At 41.2% G+C, this 19,958-nt stretch overlaps 1 protein-coding gene across 1 annotated transcript in view; it reads left to right on the forward strand.

Moving 5' to 3' along the window:
- The window catches only part of LOC121543471 (anoctamin-6-like), a 28,369-nt gene extending 12,110 nt beyond the window's left edge, over positions 1 to 16,259 (forward strand). Inside the window, exons 4-20 of the mRNA XM_041853341.1 lie at positions 4,649 to 4,714; positions 5,356 to 5,643; positions 8,011 to 8,124; positions 8,257 to 8,372; positions 8,549 to 8,683; positions 8,935 to 9,040; positions 9,372 to 9,432; positions 9,809 to 9,954; positions 10,111 to 10,188; positions 10,334 to 10,559; positions 10,998 to 11,167; positions 11,533 to 11,630; positions 12,334 to 12,464; positions 14,070 to 14,275; positions 14,500 to 14,705; positions 14,791 to 14,896; positions 15,043 to 16,259. Coding sequence (XP_041709275.1) covers positions 4,649 to 4,714; positions 5,356 to 5,643; positions 8,011 to 8,124; positions 8,257 to 8,372; positions 8,549 to 8,683; positions 8,935 to 9,040; positions 9,372 to 9,432; positions 9,809 to 9,954; positions 10,111 to 10,188; positions 10,334 to 10,559; positions 10,998 to 11,167; positions 11,533 to 11,630; positions 12,334 to 12,464; positions 14,070 to 14,275; positions 14,500 to 14,705; positions 14,791 to 14,896; positions 15,043 to 15,261 — 2,472 coding nt within the window. The 3' untranslated portion in view covers positions 15,262 to 16,259. The remainder of the gene's footprint in view (positions 1 to 4,648; positions 4,715 to 5,355; positions 5,644 to 8,010; positions 8,125 to 8,256; positions 8,373 to 8,548; positions 8,684 to 8,934; positions 9,041 to 9,371; positions 9,433 to 9,808; positions 9,955 to 10,110; positions 10,189 to 10,333; positions 10,560 to 10,997; positions 11,168 to 11,532; positions 11,631 to 12,333; positions 12,465 to 14,069; positions 14,276 to 14,499; positions 14,706 to 14,790; positions 14,897 to 15,042) is intronic.
- The last annotated feature ends 3,699 nt before the right edge of the window (positions 16,260 to 19,958 follow it).

The following is a 19,958-nucleotide window of genomic DNA, read 5'->3' on the forward strand; positions in this document are numbered from 1 at the left end:
GACTCCTAGAAGACCCTCCCCAGCACCGACCAGCAGTGTGTCCTCTGCGGCCACAGTTGGTGCAGGGGATGGCCCCTCTACCGGTCTCCCTCATAGCAGCACCTCCGAGCTCCATAGGGGTAGGGTCAGAGGTGCTTGGGGATGGAATGGACGGCCCCTGATCCGGACGTCCGCGGGTGGCCAACAGGTTATCCAGTCGGATTGACATATCCACCAGTTGGTCCAGGTTTAGGTTGGTGTCCCTGCAGGCCAGTTCCTGACGAACGTCCTCCCTTAAGCTGCAACGGTAGTGGTCGATGAGGGCCCTCTCATTCCATCCTGCGCTGGCAGCCAGAGTCCGAAAGTCCAGTGCAAACTCCTGCACACTCCTCTTCCCCTGTCTGAGGTGGAATAGACACTCACCCGCCGCTCTCCCCTCTGGTGGATGATCGAATACCGCCCTAAAGCGGCGGGTAAACTCTGCATAGATTACAGTTGCGGCGTCTATTCCCCCCCACTCGGCGTTGGCCCACTTAAGCGCTTTACCGGACAGACAGGAGATGAGGGCGGACACGCTCTCGTATCCCGAGGGAGCCGGGTGGATGGTTGCCAGGTAGAGCTCTACCTGGAGCAGAAAACCCTGACACCCAGCAGCTGTACCGTCATATGCCCTCGGGAGCGAGAGCCGAATCCCACTGGACCCAGGTGGTGATGAGGTGGACAGCGGTGTTGGTGGTGGTGGTGTAATTGGAGGAGGTATAGGGATACCGTCTCTCTCCCATCGTTCCATGGTATTAACCACCCGTTCCATAGCGGTGCCGAGAGCCTAGATCATGGCCGCTTGTTGTTGGACGCGTTCCTCCATCGATCCGGCTGGCATTGCTGTACCTGCTGACTCCATGTTATGGTGCGTGTTTCTGTCAAGGTGTCAGTGTAATGCGGTAGGCGAAGTCAGGCACAGGACACAGAGCTAATCAAAAAACATACTTTACTCATAGGTAAAAGTATGAACAAAACCTCCACGCAGGGAGGGAATAAACCCACACACTAACGACAACCAAAACATGAACAAACACGCACAACACACAGTGTGAGACAGAGGGTTAAATAGGGAAGACATAACTACATGATGGGAAACAGGTGTGACCAATGAAGACAAAACAAGTTGAACATAGATACATGGATCGGTAGTAGCTAGTACTCCGGTGACAACGAACGCCGAAGCCTGCCCGAGCAAGGAGGAGGGGCAGCCTCGGCTGAATCTGTGACACTCTGGTACATGTAGTCTTAACCTCTGGTACATAATAACGACACAATTACAAGAAAATAGCCTTTAAAAAATCTTTCAAGTGTTTCTTTGCAAAGCTCTCACGTGCTCAAAATGAATGAATTAGCAGTCAATGAGTCAAATCCACATTCATTGATTTGGAAATAGATCTGGCGATTTTAATAAAACTTATTATGTTTCCCTTGCGACATAATGAAATTCCTTTATTACATCATATTCGCTCCATAATTAGTTTTATTTACATTTACGTCATTTAGCAGACGCTCTTATCCAGAGCGACTTACAGTTAGTGAACACATTATTATTTTTTTATACTGGCCCCCCATGGGAATCGAACCCACAACCCTGGCGTTGCAAACACCATGCTCTATCAACTGAGCTACATCCCTGCCAGCCATTCCCTCCCCTACCCTGGACGACGCTGGGCCAATTGTGCGCCGCCCATGAGTCTCCCGCTCGCGGCCGGCTGCAACAGAGCCTGGATTCGAACCAGGATCTCTAGTGGCACAGTTAGCACTGTGATGCAGTGCCTTAGACCACTGCGCCACTCAGGAGTATTTTATTTTGATGGAAACCCTAAATTGGCTTTGTACAATATTATAACTTACGTCTTTAACCACTTTACTCACGGTCAGTTTATTCCTTAAATCTTATCTCGATCACATTATCCAACTACGGTACAAACTTAGAAACACCATATTAATTACTTTTCCACCCACGACGTACGTCTACGTTGTGGGTGAGCAAGCCAATATATAATTATTATTCCAATTATTATTTTATGAAATCTCTAATAATCACCTACCCATACGTAAAATGGATCATATTTTCACATTTGTCACAAACTCCATATAGACCGTTAGAAACTTCTAGATACTCACATCAAAGAATCCCTTTGTTAGTTTAACAATCCTCACTCAACCCAAATCAGCCTCTCAATCATTCTCCCAGCGGAACCAAAAAACAGACTGTAATTTCCAAGGACACTGCCATTCCTGTCCCAGAAAACACAGACTTTCCACTACTCTCTAAAATAACATCAAGCTCTATTTACCAGTCCTTGATATTCTATGACCTTATTATGTTATATATCGTAACTTCTTATCCAAACTTATATCAAATTATTATACCCATTTTTAGAACTTATTTTGCACCCTTCAGATTTAAATTATCTTCTGCTCTTTGCTTATAAGATAGCCAATTTTATCCCATTCAATTACTTAATTTTACATTACTTTTACAAAATACTTATTCTAACTGCGGATTTGCCTGTAATAATTTCGTCACTTCCTGTCTCTCTCTTTGAGTTAAATGAAGCTCTGCTTTACTCTTAATGGTGACTTAAAAAAAATATATACATATATACCGGTGTACTAAGCTGGCCATTCATTACTGTTATTAGTACATGCAATTATTAGTAATTAAATACTTATATTAAAATCTCCATCCTGATATGTATTAAAATTTAGTTTTCCTTTAAATGTCATTTTGGTGCTATGATTCAATATGTTACATTTAATCGGCTCCCTCTCCTGGCCGTTTTGAGTATTTCACCATCTATTTCATTTTATGATGTCCTCCCACATCTAAAAGGTCCGTAACCTATTTCTCTCTTTACCGATTTACTCCTATGATGATACAACACATCAGAGCTTCATCTAATTTACTCCTATGATGATACAACACATCAGAGCTTCATCTATTTTACTCCTATGATGATACAACACATCAGAGCTTCATCTATATTACTCCTATGATGATACAACACATCAGAGCTTCACCAATTTGCTCCTATGATGATACAACACATCAGAGCTTCACCAATTTGCTCCTATGATGATACAACACATCAGAGCATTATAACTCCTATGATGGTCCAACACATCAGAGCTTCATAACCTAAGCTATTTCTCTCTTTACCAATTTGCTCCCATGATGATACAACACATCATAGCATTATAACTCCCATGATGGTCCAACACATCAGAGCTTCACAACAACACATCATAGATCCATAACCTATTTCTCTTTCTTTATAATGAATTATCATTAAAGGTGTACTACGCCTAATCTCTCTTTATAATTAATAACATAATTAAAAGGTGCACTGCGCCTAATCTCTCTTTATAATGAATAACATCATTAAAGGTGCATTGCGCCTAATCTCTCTCTACTCTGTTGCTTTTACTCCTTACTTCGAACACACCCTATTTTGAATCATAGCACCATGTCATTGTCTAATTTGATATTCCTCCTTACATCCTTTTACATAATTCAAGACCGCTCATCGTCCCCCTTTAAAAATATTGAATTTTAAAGGTCCGTTACAGCTAAGCCTTACCACAGATAAGCAGAATTTGACATAATCAAAAAAGTGAAGGTCAGCTTACCTGTTAGTCTGGCTGGGAACTGCATCCTTTTCGTGACGCCAATCTGTTATGATGAGTTTCTAGTATTGAGAAGTGAGGATGCAAGAATTTACTTAGACATTCTGTGGAGATTTTACCAAGTATTTATTTGATCACGAGCTCGTGGGTTCATCTAACAAACGGACATAGCTCTGCCCTTTGTCAATTGAACTGCCCCTACACACAAATCTCACCTCCTTTATACTCTTGGTTATCCTTCCTTTCACATACATCTGGCAACCATCATAGGCACTCCCTTTCTCTGTTGTTATTACCCTTTGCCCCAAGTCAGTATCCTGTCCATCCATCATGCTATCCTAAACATCAGTAATCTTCTTTGTTATAAGGAACCAAGTCAATTATCCCCTAACTCTTTCCTAGTCCACACAATACTACGACATGACATCATTACAGGTTTTAATGCACTTTCACAGACTGAGAGGGAAAATAAGTCAAAATTCCACTTCCCTAGAAACTGACCCTTTAGTCATTCCCAACCCAGTTATATCTACTGTATTTGTGTTGTGTTGTGGATGCACTAAACAGAAGCATACAGACGGACGTAGTAGAAATGTATTTTGATTGACCACTGAGCTGCCTGCACTGCGCTTTGTGCATGCAATTTTTATTTATTTGACATGGTTTTATCAGAAGGTGTCTTGTATCGTACACACAATTCACATATAGATGTAGTCAGTTTCATACATGGTTGAAATCAGTCAGTGCATTGCTATCCATTGAGGGGAAATCAGTCAATGTAATGTCAATATAATTACACTTTTCATTCATTATTTATTATACACAACCACAGTTAAGATGGGATAATAATGTATTAGATATGGCATTTGTAAAGCACTTTTCATTACAAGAGTAATAAGACAAACAGATTGGACATGATCCAATAGGGAAACAGAAGGGGTAGTGTTACAAGCACGGGATCCATTGATTTAACATCCTGTGTTCTCTTCCCTAGCAACGCAGAGAGTACTTTGAGGCCAGCTTGATGAAGATGGGGATGGAACTAGAGGCTGCCAGATCTGTGAGTGGCCACCAAATACATTTTACAAGGACTGACTTGATGTATTTACTCAGCTGTTAGCTTGCAGAGTGAGGTCTAGTGTGTAGATCTTCAGGGAGGATTGGGTGGAAACAATATTTAATATCTTACATTAGTTTGGTATTGCATGGTAGAGAAACACTTAATGTTTGTTTTTGTTACATAGTTTTATTATCATACTGCTTATTTAAGTGACCTTGTGGAGCTTGTTTTTGGCTGCATTTTAGATGGCAGACACAGTTGTTTTACAAAGTCATCCTTTTAAACAACCAACTATTTCCTCAGGAAGGGTTGAGATTGAATTGCAGTGGAAAACTATGGCACCAATTCCATTATTTGAGTCTAGTTTCCCAATTATTGGCAAACTTTGGTGGTATTTCATGGAACAGGATCAATGAGTTAACATTGATAAACACAGAGCCAACTTCTGATTTTGTAGATAATAAAGCATTGCATTAGATTAATGTGATGTTTTAGTACTTGTATTATGTGGAGGATGTCATTTGTGATCATGGCAATGTCTTCTTAGTTGCCTCTTAGGGGATTACTGAAGTGGTAATACATTTAGTTGAAATGAAAAAGGCTGCCTTATCTTGTTGTTTTATCTTCGTCATTCCGACAAGGTGGTGGATGAGAAGCTGTTGTTCGTCAAGGTGCACATGCCCTGGGACGTGCTGTGTACCTACGCCGAGGTCCTCCACATCAAGCTGCCCATTCAGCCCAATGACCTGTCCACCACGTCCTCACCCTTCAACTTCCTCAGCTGCATCACCAAACACTTCTACCCCAGCGAGGACCTCATAGCCAAGGAGACGGAGTACTTCACCGCCCCGTTCGAGAAGGACAGGCTGGAGTACTTCTACGTGAAGGACCGGGACCTCTTCTTCACGCCGTCCATGAGGAGTAGAATGGCAAGTGCACTGCTTTCTTTACCTCATCATGGGACATAAACCCTAAAGTCAGAGAGGTCAAATATGCAGCGGCACACTAGATTTTGATAGAGATTAAAAATAAAGAACTAAAAAGAAGTCACCTCATTGACCTTCTTACGGTAGTTTAAGCATCTCAGGTTTCTGATGCTGCTAAATGGTATTGAAAGATATTTTGTCTGTAGACCACTGTTGTGGACATTCTTACACAGGGACACTCGAAGTCAATCTTATATGAATCACTCTTTATTGTCAGCAAGCTGGCGAGGTCACAGTCAAACTTAGATGCAGAAAGTAACGGTCTGAAGTGAGCTCTAACGGGGCAGTCCCGTTAGTTTCCTTATACAGTGGGGGAAAAAAGTATTTAGTCAGCCACCAATTGTGCAAGTTCTCCCACTTAAAAAGATGAGAGAGGCCTGTAATTTTCATCATAGGTACACGTCAACTATGACAGACAAAATGAGAAAATAATATCCAGAAAATCACATTGTAGGATGTTTAATGAATTTATTTGCAAATTATGGTGGAAAATAAGTATTTGGTCAATAACAAAAGTTTCTCAATACTTTGTTATATACCCTTTGTTGGCAATGACACAGGTCAAACGTTTTCTGTAAGTCTTCACAAGGTTTTCACACACTGTTGCTGGTATTTTGGCCCATTCCTCCATGCAGATCTCCTCTAGAGCAGTGATGTTTTGGGGCTGTCGCTGGGCAACACGGACTTTCAACTCCCTCCAAAGATTTTCTATGGGGTTGAGATCTGGAGACTGGCTAGGCCACTCCAGGACCTTGAAATGCTTCTTACGAAGCCACTCCTTCGTTGCCCGGGCGGTGTGTTTGGGATCATTGTCATGCTGAAAGACCCAGCCACGTTTCATCTTCAATGCCCTTGCTGATGGAAGGAGGTTTTCACTCAAAATCTCACGATACATGGCCCCATTCATTCTTTCCTTTACACGGATCAGTCGTCTTGGTCCCTTTGCAGAAAAACAGCCCCAAAGCATGATGTTTCCACCCCCATGCTTCACAGTAGGTATGGTGTTCTTTGGATGCAACTCAGCATTCTTTGTCCTCCAAACACGACGAGTTGAGTTTTTACCAAAAAGTTCTATTTTGGTTTCATCTGACCATATGACATTCTCCCAATCCTCTTCTGGATCATCCAAATGCACTCTAGCAAACTTCAGACGGGCCTGGACATGTACTGGCTTAAGCAGGGGGACACGTCTGGCACTGCAGGATTTGAGTCCCTGGCGGTGTAGTGTGTTACTGATGGTAGGCTTTGTTACTTTGGTCCCAGCTCCCCGTGTGGTTCTGGGATTTTTGCTCACCGTTCTTGTGATCATTTTGACCCCACGGGGTGAGATCTTGCGTGGAGCCCCAGATCGAGGGAAATTATCAGTGGTCTTGTATGTCTTCCATTTCCTAATAATTGCTCCCACAGTTGATTTCTTCAAACCAAGCTGCTTACCTATTGCAGATTCAGTCTTCCCAGCCTGGTGCAGGTCTACAATTTTGTTTCTGGTGTCCTTTGACAGCTCTTTGGTCTTGGCCATAGTGGAGTTTGGAGTGTGACTGTTTGAGGTTGTGGACAGGTGTCTTTTATACTGATAACAAGTTCAAACAGGTGCCATTAATACAGGTAACGAGTGGAGGACAGAGGAGCCTCTTAAAGAAGAAGTTACAGGTCTGTGAGAGCCAGAAATCGTGCTTGTTTGTAGGTGACCAAATACTTATTTTCCACCATAATTTGCAAATAAATTCATTAAAAATCCTACAATGTGATTTTCTGGATTTTTTTTCTCAATTTGTCTGTCATAGTTGACGTGTACCTATGATGAAAATTACAGGCCTCTCTCATCTTTTTAAGTGGGAGAACTTGCACAATTGGTGGCTGACTAAATACTTTTTTTCCCCACTGTATACTGACAAGCTATATTTGCATGATTTAGCTTATTCATCATTCATAATTAATGTTCTCTTCATTTATGTGACGACCAATACTGGGTCATGCATGTGACAGACCAATACCTCACGAGGCTTCTTCTCTGAGACCTTGAAACTGAGCTATCCCTTTCTCTAAACAAGGTTCTGGGCGTACTGCCAAATTGCAGATACTGATAGTGAGGATTCGTTCAATCAGAAATTGGTTTATAGAAAAGCACAAACAGTACACAGAAATTAGTTATTAGAAAAGCACAAACATAAAAAATTCCATCACACCACTTAGATTGGTTATTCAGCCCTTGTACTATGAAAATATCAATGTACCTATAATTAAACCATAGTGTTAACACTCTTTTCTTAACACTTGAATGATAACAGAATGGTTGGTCTTCCTCCTCAGGCCTACTACATCCTCAGCCGAGCCCCCTATGAGGTGCGAGGGAACATCAAGAAGTTTGGTGTCACCAAGCTGCTCGATGGAGGGGTGTACAAGGCTGCTTATCCCCTACATGATGTGAGTGGGGGTAAAGAGTGGGGTGGCACTAGTAACTGACAACATCGTACATTAAACACCAATCGATCTGTGAAAACACTGAGGGGTGTTTTTATGAACTTTTTAGTTTTGTTGTCTGTGAACTTACTGTAGTGCAGATTCAACGTCAGGTCGAAAGAAGATGAGTGCCCCAATGAGAGATACCTCCTGTATAACGAGTGGGCTCACCCTAAAAGTTTCTATAAGATGCAGCCACTTGATCTCATAAGGTAATTCATGCTTTAATCTACTGTCACAAAAATGCACATTGCATGCACATCGCTGCTTTAGTGTAATAAGGTGTTGAGAGTTATTCTTACAAACAGAATGTGCTTAAAGGCCTAATCATTGTAATTATGGCAAATAAGGGATGGAAATAATAATATTTTCTTTAATTTTCTCACAGAAAATATTATGGGGAGAAGATTGGCATTTACTTTGCTTGGCTGGGCTTCTATACAGCCATGCTAGCCCTCGCTGCCATTGTTGGACTTGGCTGTTTCATTTATGGGTACACGACTCAAGAAACAAGCACCTGGAGGTATGTTTAAAACTCAAAGAAAGTACTTCAGAAACCCACAACACCATAGAAATATGTGACAAGATGCTAAATCTAGTGTACTGTATATCAAATGAAGATCAATTAGTGCAGGATAGGACACATAAAGTTAAGTTTGCTTGATGTTCCTTCTATGCTGTACCCTGACACTCTAACTGTGTGAAAACCCAATGATTAACAACTTTGTTGCATTTTGTTGTTTGACCCATCTGCTCTGTTCATTTATTGGACAGCAAAGAGGTGTGCGACCCTTTGATTGGAGGAACTATTGTGATGTGTCCGCAGTGTGACAAGGAGTGCACATACTGGAGGCTCAACAGCACCTGTGAATCTTCTAAAGTAAGTAATACATTAGGGTTCACTAATTCCGATCCATGGCAGTACAGGTTTATACTCCAGCCCATCACTAAACAATTCTCATTCACTCACATGGTCAATTCAGAGTGATTATGATTATTAAAGTGACTTATATGGATAGTGTCCTTTAAAATTATATTTGCCAATGCTTGTTATGTCAGACCATTTTCTCAGACTCCTTGGCCCATGAGACATGCTACAAGTCATATTAAACCTTTTTGAACAGGGTTTGTTTCCGTATATATTTACAAAGAGTCATGGATGGAGAGGAAAATGATGTGAAAAGTATTTCATGTGACCTTGTCTTCCTCAGAAACTGTGCATATTTGATAACTATGGGACGCTGGTGTTTGCTGTCTTTATGGCCATTTGGGGTGAGTCATTTCATTCATTAAACGTACCATATTTACAAATGTAGAGGTTTCAGAAACTGTACTATTTGAGTGTGTTAATATATAATAATAATATAATAATAATATAATAATAATATAATATGCCATTTAGCAGACGCTTTTATCCAAAGCGACTTACAGTCATGCGTGCATAATTTTTTTTGTGTATGGGTGGTCCCGGGGATCGAACCCACTACCTTGGCGTTACAAGCGCCGTGCTCTACCAGCTGAGCTTTGTTTTGTCTATCTTAACTTATTAGCAATTAGATGTTGCATGATAATGATATAAGAGTTTTCCTCAGCACATGCTACAGGCAAATAAAATAAAGCTTTACTCTTGTTCCGATCCTGGTTCTAGTGACCGTGTTCCTGGAGTTCTGGAAGCGCTACCAGGCAGAGCTGGAGTATGATTGGGACACCGTGGAGTTCCTGGAGCAGGAGGAGCAACCTCGTCCCGAGTATGAGGCCAAGTGTAACCACGAGAGAATCAACCCTGTCACACGGGTAAGGGAGATGCGTTCGTCACACAGTCGCTATGGTGATTCCATAGCGTCAGCCTCAGGAGGCTAGAAGAACACTCCACATCCGATGATGTTGTTTTAAAAGGACAGTATTACCTGTATCATTACTTCATTGTAAAACATGTTGTTCTTCATTTAGGTAAAAGAGAACGTGCCTTATACAGCCTGTGGACGGTGTATAAGAGTGTCCTTAGGAATCGGGACCGTCTTATTCTGGGTAAACACTTTTGGACTTCTCTACTGTTATCTTGTTCTGAAAAGGCCAATTCACATGCACTCCAACAGCAATATTTGTTTTCTATAACCCTAACCTTTGTTTCAAGTCTGACCCCTCCAATTCTTGTGTTTGTGCTTGTGTTCAGATTGTGTTGATCCTGGCGTCAGTGGTGGCCATCATCGTATACCGACTGGCAGTGTTCTTCTCATTTTCGACGAGACTCCAGTCTGACCTAAAGGAGCTCGAACCGTTTAAGGAGTATGTGACCGCACAAATGGCCACCTCCGTCACTGCTTCCATCATCAGCTTCGTAGTCATCATGGTGCTCAACATCCTGTATGAGAAGGTTGCTATCTGGATCACCGACTTCGGTGAGATGCCCCAGTGTCAAATAACAATAAATATGTGGTTTGCTATACGGAACTATGATGTTTCTCAAACTGCTTTCAGACAAGGGCTAATATTAACTCAAACGTTCCTTAGCAAGGTTTATACAGTATCTTTGGTTATTGTAAAAACAAAAGTATCTTCCTGTGAAGGGAGTCGGCCTTATATTTTTTTACAGTGCCCCAAACATTCTGCAATTATACCATGGTATGAGTAAATATTGCATGCCAATAGGTCTAAGTAATCCAAATATATGTATCCCAACATATTTATACTGTCGGAAATTCACACCACCACAATAGCCCTTAGCTGATGTCCTTTTTCAGAGTCACTTGCAGAATCTGGACAGAGAAAAAGCCTGATTTAAGCCTGATGTTTTTTTGACGAGATTGAGAAGATGTCTTACTTGTTTAATTTTAAAGAGCTACCAAGGACCAAGACGGATTATGAGAACAGTCTAACTTTGAAGATGTTCCTGTTCCAGTTTGTCAACTACTACTCCTCCTGCTTCTACATTGCCTTTGCCAAAGGGAAAGTGGTTGGTTACCCTGGGCAGCCTGTTTACCTGCTGGGCAAGTACAGGAACGAGGAGGTACTTATGTCTATCAGTTGATTGAAAGATCAGTTGATTGAAAGATCAGTTGATTGGAGGCTCAGTTGATTGGAGCTTAGTGATTGGAGCTTGGTGATTGGGGCAGAACATGTGATAACACAGCATGACAGTGTTTTGCTTTTCCCCTTTGCTTGTGTTCTAACTACTATGTTGCCAAATGATTAGATGTTGCATTCTGTGGCATTTGTGTTTGACTAAAAGAGACCTTCATATTTCAAATGAATGAACCTAGATGAGGACATCTTCCACTAAATACAAGTTGTTTGAATGGAGGTGCTTTTTCATGTAATACTACAAGATGGCCGACATTGATTGATACAGTGTTTGTGTCTTATCCTTACCAGTGTGATCCAGGAGGATGCCTGATTGAGTTGACAACCCAGCTCACTGTCATCATGGGCGGTAAAGCCATCTGGAATAACATTCAGGAGGTGTTGCTGCCGTAAGTTTTTGGTTCAATGGAAGAACATAAAATGGCCAACCACATCAGCTCTCTAGGAGCCCAGCAACTGTAAAGTTTTTCAGTTACATTGGATCAGGGTTGGTTCAATGGTTTATTCCATCCCAACTCAAAATGGAATTCCCCCTTATCTTCAAGTGTATCTGTATCCAGACATAATAATTATCTGATTCAGAGAGCAATCGTAAAGGCGTCTTTTTGTAGGCACTAACGGAGACTTAACTATGCCATGGCTCATTGACCAAAGCCAGTGGGGAAATTAATGGGGGTTTTGTTGGGTTTTTGGATAAATGCCAGAAACACAGGGTTAGGAGGTCTTATACATTTTGTTTTATGAGATAATCTTCATCAGCTAACGTCACTTTTTGTGAATTTTTAAGCATATCCGTAATCAAAACAAGCACATACAGTTCATAATTCACAAAGGTCATGTTAACTGACTGATATTATCTCATAGAACAAAACATATAAGATATCCTTAGCCTGTGTTAACCTCAGACCTTATTTTCAAAGTTTATCCCAAAACCCCATTCTTTCCCCATTAATTTCCCCCATAGGAATGGCTGAACAAACCAGAGGTAGAAAATGCTAACTCATTTCTGTTTTTGAGGACTACAAGCTGGCAAGCTCTATTACCTTGTTATTAGCATCATGATTCTGCGATTGACATGTTTCTCCTCATCAGGTGGGTGAAGAATTTGATATTCCGCTGCTGCACACGTGTGGGGTCTGAAAAGGTAATTCCGCGCTGGGAGCAGGACTACCAGCTGCAGCCCATTGGGAAGCTGGGCCTCTTCTATGAATACCTGGAGATGGGTAAGATATGAAGAATGAGGCGAACTCTCTCCCTGACACCCAAATCAACCCTTAGCCCCTATCCCCGGGCACCTGGGTAGATCTGAGAGGATTGGATAGGTGTGTAGACAGTATGGTGGTAGCTTTAGGTGTATTCTTGTGAGTTGAAGCTGATCCCGCTATTACTTTGGGCTCGGTCCAGAAACCACCCCTAGCCCCTATCCCTAAGGCACTTTCTTAAACTAGAAGGGTTGGATGGACATAAGCAATATGGTGCAAATCGCCGCTAGCTAGCCTATCAACTACTGTCATAGTATCAGGTTCCCCCCTAGCTAGCCTATCAGCTACTATAATAGTATCAGGTTCCCCCCTAGCTAGCCTATCAACTACTGTCATAGTATCAGGTTCCCCCCTAGCTAGCCTATCAGCTACTATAATAGTATCAGGTTCCCCCCTAGCTAGCCTATCAACTACTGTCATAGTATCAGGTTCCCCCCTAGCTAGCCTATCAACTACTGTCATAGTATCAGGTTCCCCCCTAGCTAGCCTATCAGCTACTATAATAGTATCAGGTTCCCCCCTAGCTAGCCTATCAACTACTGTCATAGTATCAGGTTCCCCCCTAGCTAGCCTATCAGCTACTATAATAGTATCAGGTTCCCCCTTAGCTAGCCTATCATCTACTATAATAGTATCAGGTTCCCCCCTAGCTAGCCTATCAGCTACTATAATAGTATCAGGTTCCCCCTAGCTAGCCTATCAGCTACTATAATAGTATCAGGTTCCCCCCTAGCTAGCCTATCAGCTACTATAATAGTATCAGGTTCCCCCCTAGCTAGCCTATGAAGTACTAACTATCATAGTATCAGGTTCCCAGATCTACACTGAACAAAAATATAAACGCAACATGTAAAGTGTTGGTCCCATGTTTCATGAGCTGAAATAAAATATCCCAGAAATCTTCCATAAGCACAAAAAGCTTATTCTCTCAAATGTTGTGCGCAAATTTCTTTACATCCCTGCTAATGAGCACTTTTCCTTTGCCAAGATAATCTATCCACCTGACAGGTGTGGCATATCAAGAAGCTGATTAAACAGCATGATCATTACACAGGTGCACCTTGTGCTGGGGACAATAAAAGGCCACTCTAAAATGTGCAGTTTTGTCACACAACACAATAAGCAGCCTCCAACGTTGTTTTAGAGAATTTGGCAGTATGTCCACAACCGCAGACCACGTGTAACCACGCCAGACCAGGACCTCCACATCTGGCTTCTTCGTCTGCGGGATCATCTGAGAGGGGAGAGGGTGGTGCTGAGGAGTATTTCTGTAATAAAGCCCTTTTGTGGGGAAAAACTCATTCTGATTGGCTGGGCCTTGCTCTCCAGTGGGTGGGCCTGGCTCCAAAGGGGGTAGGCCTATGCCCTCCCAGGCCCACCCATGGCTGCACCCCTGCCCAGTCATGTGAAATCCATAGATTAGGGCCTAATTTATTTATTTAAATTGACTGATTTTCTTTCATGAACTGTAACTCAGTAAAATCTTTGAAATTGTTGCATGTTGCGTTTATATTTTTGTTTAATGATCAAATTTGGCTTTGTGTCTGCGTGGCTTTTTTCCTACAGTGATCCAGTTTGGTTTTGTGACTCTGTTTGTGGCCTCCTTCCCCCTGGCTCCTGTCCTGGCTCTGGTCAATAACCTCTTTGAGATCCGGGTGGACGCCTGGAAGATCACCACCCAGTTCCGCCGCATGGTGCCAGAGAAGGCCCAAGACATCGGGGCGTGGCAACCCATTCTCCAAGGTGTCGCCATCTTGGCTGTGGCATCAAATGTGAGTGATGGCTCCTCCATTGGATTATGAAGTACTATATTTTTTTACTTATTTTTTAAAATCTTGGTTTATTCTCCATTGCATAATCCCATCACTGGATGTTATTCATATAATTTGATTGTTACCATGCTGGTGTAGTGACATTCTTAGATTATAATTCATCTATTATGATGAGCACCAGTTTAATGTGCACTGTCTCCTCCACTTCCTTGTCTCTCTGCCAGGCCATGATCATTGCCTTTACATCAGACATGATCCCACGGTTGGTCTACTACTGGTCTTTCTCTGTGTATCCCTACGGAGACCATTCCAGTCACACCATGCAGGGCTACATCAACAACACGCTCTCCGTGTTCGACATCCAGCACTTCTCCAACGAGAGCCGGCCCTTGCAAACACCTTACTGGTTCAATAACAGCACCACCTGCAGGTAATGTGAATGTATATGAGATGGGTTTCAATTAAATTGTGTTAGACATTGAAATAGTTCATGCAGTCTCTCTGTCATACTTTAGATATCGAGATTTCAGATATCCACCGGGACACCACAGACAATATGAATACAGTATCTACTACTGGCATGTGATCGCTGCCAAGATGGCTTTCATAATAGTTGTAGAGGTGAGTAAAAATTTATACGATATGTTGCTTTGACCTGATTTTTCTTTCTACTGTGTTGTCTAATGCCAGATGGACATTTTCTAGCCTTTCAAGAAATCCTACAAATGTTTTCCCTCCTTCCGACCCTTTTTCCCTTGTCCCCTCAGCACATTGTATACCTGACCAAGTTCGTCCTGTCCTACGTGATCCCGGACGTGCCTTACGCAGTGAGGGAACAGATCAAACGAGAAAAGTACTTGAGCCAGGTCATCCTTCACGAGACCAACCTCAAACTGGTGACCAAACGCTTGAAGCCTGTCGCTGATACGATACTTAAACACAATGAGGTCAAAGAGGAGGAGGAGATGATGGACCTTTGTTTTTAATCTCCGAAACTTTGGCAGTCGTCTGAAGAGCGAGACCTGCCTTTGTCAGGACCTACAATATGTGCCAGTATTATGAGCAGCTAAAGATGTATTCAATACATGCTTTAATAGCTTGAATTAATATGAATTCATATTATTAGTAGCTTAATAGCTTGGTGGGGACTGCGACCAACCAAACCAGCCATGAAGCTCAGCTCTGTTGCTCCGATCTCTGGACATATTGCATATTTAGCACTTTTATGTCACTGATTGTTACGTGTACACTGTTACATTTAATGTGGCTTGTATTGTTACAATGATGACGTTGTTTTGAGGTCTTAGACACTTCTGGAGGAACACCACAGTGCCTGGGTTTTCCATACATGTGTACACTGTTACATTTAATGTGTCTTGTAATGTTAAAATTAGGATTCAAGGCCATATGTTTGACTGTACAGTAAATATGGAAGATTATGGGGGTTTTGAATGACATGACAACAATACTTGTATTCTTTAAACAAAACATACAGATTTGTATACAATTTGTGGCCTAGGCCTATTCAAATGATTTAGCTAAGGATATGTGACGATACCTTGGTTAAATATGTCAAACATTTGTAATACTCAAAGTGTGCTTGATTTAGTCAGGAATAATTCCAAAAGCTCAAATTGCATTAACCAGGCAAGCCATCAAGTATGGAAGCCTGTTCCCACCACCCCCCAAAAAATATCTGATTATGAGATAGTAAGGTATAATGATGAGATAGAAAGTCATAATTATGATTTAGAAAGTCTGGATGATGGACATTGAATAATCCTGCAGGTCGACCCCTTTTAAAGGGGCATTCTGGGATTCAAACAGTAACAAAGGTTTTCCCACCACAGCTGAGGATTGGGGCAGGAGAAATGTAACCAATCTCAAATACATAGACACAAGGGCTCACATATGGATGCAAGGACTGACCATCCATGAGATCAAAATGATAGTTTTAACCATGTTTTGAAGCTATACAGTGCTTGTTTCCAATGACATTGTTTACAAACAATACAGTAAGCCAAGTTTATATTTTGGGTTCTGATTGGTTAAGACCGTTGCTCATGAGGCATTTCTAAGTTAGATTCTTCAAGAATCAGTGGCTATACACTGAGTGTAAAAAACATATTTCCATGAAGTAGACTGACCAGGTGAAAGCTTTGATTCCTTATTGATGTCACTTGTTAAACCCACTTCAATCAGTGTATATGAATGGGAGGAGACAGGTTAAAGAAGGATTTTTAAGCTTTGAGACAATTGAGACATGGATTTTGTATGTGTGCCATTCAGAGGGTGAATGTGCATGACAAAATATTTAAGTGTCTTTGAACAGGGTATGGTAGGTAGTAGGTGCCAGGTGCACCAGTTTGAGTGTGTCAAGAACTGCAACGCTGCTGGGTTTTTCACGCTCAACAGTTTTCCGTGTGTATCAAGAATGGTCCACCACCCAAAGGACATCCAGCCAACTTGACACAACTGTGGGAAGCATTGGAGTCATCATGGGCCAGCATCCCTGTGGAATGCTTTTGACACCTTGTAGAGTCCATGCCCTGACGAATTGAGGCTGTTCTGAGGGCAAAGGGGGGTGCAACTCAATATTAGGAAGGTGATCCTAATGTTTTGTACACTTAGTGTATATTAATTAAATCTGATGCCAACCAGACAAACAGGCACCAACTAACATCAACAAAACTCTCCAATCCGTTAATATGGAACAATCTTCTTTTTTTTTTTTTCACCTTTATTTAACCAGGTAAGCCAGTTGAGAACAAGTTCTCATTTACAACTGCGACCTGGCCAAGATAAAGCAAAGCAGTGCGATATAAACAACAACACAGAGTTACATATGGGGTAAAAAAACATAAAGTCAAAAAATCTCACCACAATCTCTCTCGCTCTCTCTCTCTCTTTCTCTCTCACACACACACAATGTGTGATTGACTATAGGATATACATAAGGTTATCCTCGAAAGTTGAGGAGGGCCTGATGCAAAGTGCACATTGGATTCATGTGATACAGATCACCTAAACGTATCTCATAATAATTACTTACTATCATATAATTATGACTTACTATCTCATAACTCGTAGTCAGATTTTATTTTTTGGGGTCGGAAACTAACTTCCATACTCATGGGCACCTCAAGTATTTAACATTTTTGACATATGTATTCGATTTGAAACATTTTGATACCAATCTATCTCCATAGACTAACCTCTTAAATCAATATATGTTGCTGGATTATATTGTGATTTTTTTAAACCAAATGTACTTACATATATAAAAATGTTATATATGATTTACAATACATGTGTGTTACACAACTTTAACTAAAACAACCACTTTTTGTTTACGAATTATGAAATATATGAACTAACAATCTGCCCCTGTGTACAACATTTGTATTTCAAGTATTTTGTCAAGTATATTGTAATTTGTATGTTATGCCAAATAAAATAAAATGATTTGCACTTTATATAAAACTGTGATTATGTTGGTCATCATTTCAAAGTTCAGGCCAGATACAGCTCATCTTCCAAATAAACTGCACATGTTCTCATACTTGAAAACCTGTTTTGTGCCTGCCATTGCCCAGACAATCTTGTGACTGATGTTTGTTTGCTTTAGGACTCAAATGTTATCTAGTGAGAAAGATTGTATATCATTTTGACAAGATAGTAAAGTGATCGCTTTAATAATGGAAATACATGTCCTCAAATATGAAAGGCAGACGGGAGGAGACGAGATCGGTTGGAACCAGATACGCTGTGAACGACAGGCCATAGAGATACAGTTGAAGTCGGAAGTTTACATACACCTTAGCCAAATACATTTAAACTCAGTTTTTCACAATTCCTGACATTTAATCCCAGTAAGAATTCCCTGTCTTAGGCCCGTTAGGATCACCACTTTATTTTAAGAATGTGAAATGTCAGAATAATAGTAGAGAGAATTATTTATTTCATATTTTCTTTCTTTCATCACATTCCCAGTGGGTCAGAAGTTTACATACACTCAATTAGTATTTGGTAGCATTGCCTTTAAATTGTTTAACTTGGGTCAAACGTTTCGGGTAGCCTTCAACAAGCTTCCCACATAAGTTGAGTGAATTTTGGCCCATTCCTTCTGACAGAGCTGGTGTAACTGAGTCAGGTTTGTAGGCCTCCTTGCGGTATGGCGGCTGCGTGGTCCCATGGTGTTTATACTTGCGTACTATTGTTTGTATAGATGAACGTGGTACCTTCAGGCGTTTGGAAATTGCTCCAAAGGATGAACCAGACTTGTGGAGGTCTTGGCTGATTTCTTTTTCCATTTTCCCATGATGTCAAGCAAAGAGGCACTGAGTTTGAAGGTAGGCCTTGAAATACATCCACAGGTACACCTCCAATTGACTCAAATGATGTCAATTAGCCTATCAGAAGCTTCTAGAGCCATGACATCATTTTCTGGAATTTCCCAAGCTTTTTAAAGGCACAGTCAACTTCTGACCCACTTGAATTGTGATACAGTGAATTATAAGTTAATTAATCTGTCTGTAAACAATTGTTGGAAAAATGACTTGTGTCATGCACAAAGTAGATGTCTTAACCGACTTGCCAAAACTATAGTTTTTTAACAAGAAATATGTGGAGTGGTTGAAAAACGAGTTTTAATGACTCCAACCTAAGTGTATGTAAACTTCCGACTTCAACTGTAGATGGAGGACTCATCTTTGTATCTGTGCCTAATATAGCGTCGGTGACTGCATTTTAAAGAAGTTAGTTTTCTTCTTCTTCTTTGGCTGATTTCATAGGAATCCCCACCAAGTTATATCCATGATGAGTCCTCTATCTATCGCTATGACAACAGGCACAACTCCGATATAAAGTCTTTTTTTTTTCAAAGTTGCCGAAATGCCACGTTAGTTCACTTATATCATTGCATTCGTAACAACATAACCATTACGACACTTCTATTAGATCAAATAAGCCTCTCGTAGCAAATTAGCAATTCAATTTTTTGTTGACCAAATTCGACACTCATTGACCTCCATACAAAAATTCCTCACTTCGTGGGTTTATTTTCGTGGACAGATTTTGGGTGGAGTAAAACCTCTCGCTTTGCTTCTTCCTCTCTGCTAGTAATCAACAGTCTTTTGTTCAGCGCAAATTATTGAACACAGCGGTGTGAAGGAGTGAGTAGAGATGAGATGGTAGTGGATGTCCCACAGTCTGCAGTGAATGCCATGCAGGAGAAGGATCCCGACACATTGAAGAAGTGAAGAAGGTGGACATTGCTGCGTTTATAGCGCAAGTAATAAATTGCACTAGTCAAATGAATAAAACATCTAAGAAGTTAGACATCTATGTGAAGGCAGCAAATAGATTTCTGGATCTCCGGGACTCTAAAGCAGAAATGGTACAGGGAATACTGAATTAAGAGGTTCCCAAACGAGTCACAAGACTGTCTGGGCAATGAATAAACATTTAAATTTAACTGAAAGAGTACAGTTTTTTGTTTTTGTTCGAAGTTCAGGGTTAGTTATTTAGATAATATAGTGGTATAGACAGGTCGTGACCGGCCTCACACTCCAGTACAGTACGTGGCGGTGTATGCACCTGTTAGTTGATTGCGATCTGCCAATAAGAACTCAAAGAAGAAGAAGAAGAAGAAGAAGAAGAAGACCCCCCCAACTACGTCATC

Source organism: Coregonus clupeaformis, unplaced genomic scaffold (genome assembly GCF_020615455.1).
Source record: "Coregonus clupeaformis isolate EN_2021a unplaced genomic scaffold, ASM2061545v1 scaf1690, whole genome shotgun sequence".
NCBI classification, from domain to species: Eukaryota; Metazoa; Chordata; class Actinopteri; order Salmoniformes; family Salmonidae; genus Coregonus; species Coregonus clupeaformis.